Below are 6368 nucleotides of genomic sequence, written 5' to 3'. Positions count from 1 at the left end.
CCCTGGCAGTCTTTTTGCGAAGCAAGGTCCGAGGGACACCTGGGCTTTGGGCAGGATAGTGGCATCAGCTTCCCCAGCCTTCCTGGCTCCCGCAGAGCTGGCCAAGGATGCTATTTGAGTCCAGCTCTGCCTGTTACATACTGTAACACTGGAAATAAGTCCCTTACCATTGCTGAGCCCCATTTATCTGCTGAACAGCGTCATAAACATACTCATCCTCAGGGTCTTATGTCAGCTAAATGAGATGATGCATAGTAAGTGCTTAGCGTAGCAGCGAGCCCATGGTGAAGACTCCATGTCCTGTAGTTGTTGTTACAATTAATACTATTATTGTTTTCAGACCAGAAAAGGGAAATCCTGCTGGACCCTCAGGGACCTCTGTGTGGTGCTGCTGAGTGGGCAGTGTCTGGAGGTGACATGTGACATCATGTCCACAGTGGGGGCTGTCTTCAATGCTGTTATGTCCTTTGCCCATCTTAGGGAGCTCACCTACTTTGGCTTAGCTTACATGAAAGGTAAGTGTCTCCTGGGTAGCCCACAGCTGGCCTGGTGCCTCAGGTAACCCAGGTATCTAGGTATCTGAGCACTAGTCCTTCTAAAGGTGGGACTGGGCCACCTGACCTTGCATACCTGGACACCAGTGAGCCGGGTGATGGCTCCAGTGCTTGTGCGCAAGGTTGAGTAAGTGCAGAAGATTGTAATGACTAGTGGTAGGAGATTGTAATGACCAGTGGTAGGGCTTCTGTGGTTTGCTGGTCTGGTTGATGGATCTCAATGAACTGATAAGCAAATGTTAAAAATGTTGAAATATTAAAAACATTTCCATCTAGATTGGATTATAAATGGTGCAGCCACTGTGGAAAACAGTATGATGGTTCCTCAAAAAATTACAAATAGTTTTACCATATGATCCAGCAATTTTACTTTTGCATACATCCTCAAAATAATTGAAAATGGGTCTCTCAGAGGTATTTGTATGTCCATGTTTGTAGCAGCATTACCCACAGTAGCTAAAATGTGGAAGCAACCCAAGTATGTCTCCATGAATGAATGGATAAACACAATGGGGCCTATACATACAATGGAGTATAATTCAACCTTAAAAAGGAAGGGGGTCCTGACATAGGCTATGACATGGACAAACCTTGAGGACATTGCACTAAGTAAACTAGTTGCAGAAAGACAAATACCATATGATTCCATTTATGTAAGGCTCCTAGAGTAGTCACATTCACAGAGGCAAAGTAGAATGGTGGTGGCCGGGGTGGGGGAAGTGGGGTGGAGGATTATTGTTTAATGGGTATAGAGTTGCAGTTTTGCCAGATGGAAGGGTCTGGAGATGGATGGTGGTAATGGTTGCTTAACCATATGAATGTACAGTGGTACATCGGTTTTTGAACATTTCAGAACTTGGACGGTCTTCCGGAACAGATTACATTTGAAAACCGAGGTACTTAACATTACTGAACTGTGCACTTAACTATGGCTAAGATGGTAAATTTTATGCTGTGTATTTTATCACAACCAAAAATTAAAAAATTTTCATCTAATGCCCAGCCAGACATGGCGCAGCAGTTGAGCATCGAGCTAGGATTCAGGGGATTGCAATTCGATTCCCAATCAGGGCATATGCCCGAGTTACGGGCTTGATCCCCAGTCAAGGGGTATGCAGGAGGCAACCGATCAATGACGATTCTCTCATTGTTGATGTTTCTCTCTCTCTCCCTCTCCCTTCCTCTCTCTGAAATCAAGAAAGATATATTTTTTAAAAAATGTTTCCTCTAGCCATGCAGTACTAATGGGAAAACAGCACCCTAACCCTGCAAGCCAAGGATCCATTCTGAAGATCCAAAGACAAGGGTTTCCCCACCTTCTTTTCATCTCCGCCCTCTCATTAAGGGGCTCTTTATTTCCATCGACCTCAAATGTCCCTTTGCTGTAGTTGGAGCCCCTTAACCACTTTGCTGTGGAGTAATGGGAAGGCAGCCAAGTCGGGATCACACGGGCCTTCAGGTTGATCCTGGGCTCCCAGCCCACCTTGCCAGCTGTCATAATCTCGCTGTTCCTCTCTTCTTCCATCTCCAGTGGGAGGAGCGCGCTAGCTTCAGTGGGTCATTCAGTGTGCTGTGCCACGTGCCTCGGGGGCCTAGGAGAGTGACTCATCTCCCCATAGTTCTCAGCAGACCTATGAAAGGTCTCTCTCCTGAGTGAAAAGAGCAAACACTATCTGCTTTGGTGGGAACAGTTGATGTTTGCTCAATCTTTTGTAAAATGTGAACAGAAGAATCTTTAGGAAACGTTGTGTTTTGACTGATCTGTCACATGCAGTCTAAGCCAAACCAGCGAGCTTGCTCTGGGAGTACAACCAGGGCTTCCCCTTACTGCCTGCTCCCAGCCGGGTGCTGGCCCAGCACCCCTCCCACCCAGACACCTGAGAGCTGCTTAGCTGGGCCTCCCGGGTAAATCACTCAAAAGGACCCGGCTGGGGTCTGGATGTAGACCCACTCGGGAAGGTTTGCCAGCCAAACTGCGACAGGCGCCCAGCATCCCTTGGGGGACGTGACCCTAAGGGAAGGGTGAGCTGCTGTGGAGAGTCAGATTCAGCTGCAAAGATGAAAGTGTGGGGGCAGGTTCAGAGGAGGTATCTTGTTTTTTTTAATGGCATTTCCAGATTTCTTTACCAAGATCTGGTGCTTTGTCACTATCAAGAGCCTCTGGTGTCCCCCTCCCCCATGTGGGCAGTAAGTGGGGTGAAAATTAGTTGGCATATGCTAGAAGCCATTTCTCAAAATCATTATATTCACTCCTGCCTTTTTTTAGAGTTGTGCTCCCCTAAAATGTTTTAAGCACTTAATTTTGCTTTTATACCATTGTTTTCATTAAATCAAACCATCAATAAAACATTTTACTAACTGGAAATTAATATGTATCATCAAAATCAGACACTGGCACTGTGTGGTGACTATTGCTTGAACTTCTCTGGACACTTCCTTCCCCCTCCCCGGCATGCATGTCCCCTCCCCAGTGTGCATGTCCCCTCCCCAACATGCATGTGCCTTTGGAAGGAAAGGCTTAAAAGCTTTGCCTCCCCAAACGTGGCAGGACTCCTATGGCCAGGCAACCTGCTGTAAGAGCATCACTGTGCTGAGAGGGTGGAGCATGGACAAGGGTGTGGGGCAGAGCAGGCCTGGGACAGATCTGCAGGAGGCCTGGGAGAGGGGCCAGGGCACCCAGGCAGAGTGGGGAGGGGTCTTTGCCTTGAAGAGAGCAGGGGTGGAAGCAGGGCCTTAAGAGGCTAGAGCTGATTCCACCTCCCTCCCAGAGGGGCTCAAGCACAAACTCAACAGGAGCTGAAGTCCTGAGCTTGGATTGATGGAGTTTTCGAGTTGGCAATGTTCAGGCCAAAAGGCAAATGTGACTCTACTTATTCCCTATCTTAGTCAGCTTGGGCCTCTGAGAAAAAAATACCGGGTGGCTTAAACATCAGACATTTATTTCTCACAGCTCTGGAGGCTGGGAGTCCAAGGTCAGGGTTTGAGATGGGCAGGTTTAGGGATCTCTTCCTAGCTTGCAGACCTTCTCCTGTCCTCACATAGCAGAGAGCTCTAGGCCCTTCCTTTTATTACATTAATCCCTCCATGAGGGTCTGCCCTTAGGATCTTATCTAAATCTAATCACCTCCAAAGGTCCCACCTCCAAATACCATCTAATTGAGGGTTAGGGCTTGAATATATGTATTTGGGGGGGGACACAAACATTCAGGCTATAACACAGATATCTCTTGGGATGCTTGGGGACCATCCAGTTGATGAAGAGGGCCTGGCCCATGGCAGGAATGGAATAAATACTCATTCATTTGTTTTTCATTTTATCTCCAGAAGATGGTGGCTGGAAAGCAGATAGTAGAGATATCTTCTCTAAGACAAATAATCACATTTTCTCCTCTTGGTGCTGTTTCTCTAACTTGACGCTTTCCTCTTTGCCTCCCACTCCAGCCCCTCACAGACCCAGCAAAGGCCCCGCAGTGGCAGGTGTCCAAAAGGCTTGCTTCTTTCTCTCCTGAGCTGAGAACACTCCTGTGCCACCTTCTGGGCGGGTCCCAGGGCTGTGGAGCTGAGGCATGGTGCCTCCCTGACTTCTTTCCCTCCAAACACACTCTACTTCCATTTCAGGCAAAGAGTTCTTTTTCTTGGACAATGAAACCAGGTTGTGCAAAATAGCCCCTGAAGGCTGGAGGGAGCAGCTGCAGAAGCCACCCTCGAGGGTCTTCACACTCTTCCTGAGGGTCAAGTTCTTTGTCAGTCACTTCGGGCTGCTCCAGTGAGTGCTGCAGACCTGCCCTTGTTCCATAGGGATGGGTACATCCAGGCTGACATTAGAGACAGTGCATGGGCACGTGTTTGGTGAGCTTTAACTTATAGAAATAACAGTTATTGTGATTGTTCTATTGACTGGATCCCAATCTGATGGAAAAGGGGAAAAGTCAGTGTTTGGGGACAAGCTCTGGTCAAAATGAGAACCTGACCCTTTGTTTCAAGCTTATTCCACTCCAGGTCAACGTTCTCTCTCCCCTACCCCAACACACTCCTCCCCCAGCAGCAGGACAGGGTCAGGGCTTTGGAGTTCAGTCACTGCCTCATTGTTCCTTTGCTTACTAGAAAAAAATCTTTATTCCTGCATTTCTTTCCCAGGCAGAGTCGGACAAGACATCAATTTTACTTGCAGCTTCGGAAAGATATCCTGGAGGAGAAGCTGTACTGCGATGATGAGACACTGCTGCAGCTGGGGGTCCTTGCCTTGCAGGCTGAGTTTGGCAGTTACCCGGAGGAGGTAGGGGTGGAAACCTGGGTCTGTGGTGGGGCCAGCAGAGAAGCAACTATGGGACAAGGTGAAAATGTTGGAAATGTGGAGACTGAAAATTTGAGAAGTATTGCTAGCATCTACCACTGAGATTGGAGTAAACATCCACCATCCATGCATCTGTCTATCCATACATCCATCCATCCATGCATCTGCCCATCCCTGCATCCATCCATCCATGCATCCGCCCATCCATGCTTCTGTCCATCCCTGCATCCATTCATCCATGCATCCATCCATCCATGTATCCATCCATGTATCCATCCATGCATCCACGCATCCATGCATCCATGCATCCATGCATCCATCCATCCATCCATCCATCCATCCATACAATAAGCATTCACCAAGTGATCTTTGCTAGGCTCCGGGGGATACGAAGATGAACGAGTCAAGTGTACACATTGCAATGCAGTTCTAGTCTAAGACTCCTTCTAAAAACAATAATTTACTAACTTATTGAGTTATTATCATCATCATCCTCATCATTAGTAGTTAACAGTCAACCTTTATTAAGATCACTGTGTACCTGCCATTGACCTAGACATTTTCTATAGTGTTAACTCACTTATCCATTAAAACAAAATCACATTTTCTAGAAGAGCAATTTGACACTCATGTGTCAAGAAAATGGTAAAGTCTAAATTTGAGCCCAGGTGCATCTGACTCCATGGCCAGACCCACTACCCCTTGAACGGCAGCTCTGATCTTGTTGGCCAAGCCCTTGTCCCTGCAGCAGAATCACATGTAAGTGTCTTTGTTTTAATTTCCCTCTGATGGTCCTAGAGGACAGTCCTCAGGGACTTAGTAGAGGCTACTGGTTATTTAATTTGCAAATACATCAATATAGGGAGGGATAATGCTAATATATTTATTAGTCAATTAGGACTTAAAATGAAGATGCTGGGCAGGAGGGAGGGAACCAGCAGGTGAACTGTGACAGAGAGCAGTGCAGCTCTTCTCTTGGGTTCATGAAGGCTGCCTACCCATGTTCAAGATGAAGGGTAGGGGGTTGGCAACAGACTTCAACAAAGACCCAAACCATGTGACCTAGCAGTGTGACCTGGCATCCAGATTTGGAGCCTGTCTCTGGCTGCATCAGTAGGAGCAGAGAGGGAAGAGCCAGGGAGGTGGTCTCACTGATCTCTTCCCAGGGCAGCCAGTGCACTAGGTTTTATCTTGGAGGGCATCACCACTACCACATGATAAAAACTGACTGCCTCTGGGGGGCACTTAATTTGGAGAAGAGATGCTCTAAAGAGGACATGAGAGCTGTGTGAAGGAGGAATCCATTGCTTGAAAGAAAACATGAGGTTTAATCCCTATGTCCTTGGTCCTTTGACGGCTTTCTCTGTAGGGTCAGCATGTCCATCCCAATCTCACCTACCCTCCAAGACCAACCCCAACCCCAACCCCAACCCCAACCCCAACCCCAACCCTAACCCCAACCCCAGCCGCACAGCTTTCCTGGCCTTGCCACAAGTAGAAAGAAATCCTCCCTGTACCCT

The 6368-nt window shown here is 47.6% G+C and overlaps 1 protein-coding gene across 1 annotated transcript in view; it reads left to right on the top strand.

Moving 5' to 3' along the window:
• Positions 1–427: 427 nt before the first annotated feature.
• Positions 428–6368, top strand: part of LOC148091490 (FERM and PDZ domain-containing protein 2-like) — a 48679-nt gene continuing 42738 nt past the window's right edge. Inside the window, exons 1-3 of the mRNA XM_087824230.1 lie at positions 428–515; positions 4173–4320; positions 4692–4830. Of these exons, the coding sequence (XP_087680356.1) occupies positions 428–515; positions 4173–4320; positions 4692–4830 (375 nt within the window). The remainder of the gene's footprint in view (positions 516–4172; positions 4321–4691; positions 4831–6368) is intronic.

This window comes from Miniopterus natalensis, chromosome 14 (assembly GCF_054644295.1).
Source record: "Miniopterus natalensis isolate mMinNat1 chromosome 14, mMinNat1.hap1, whole genome shotgun sequence".
Taxonomy (NCBI): domain Eukaryota; kingdom Metazoa; phylum Chordata; class Mammalia; order Chiroptera; family Miniopteridae; genus Miniopterus; species Miniopterus natalensis.
Note: the sequence above shows the minus strand (reverse complement) of the source record. Positions and strands in the feature narration are given on the sequence as shown.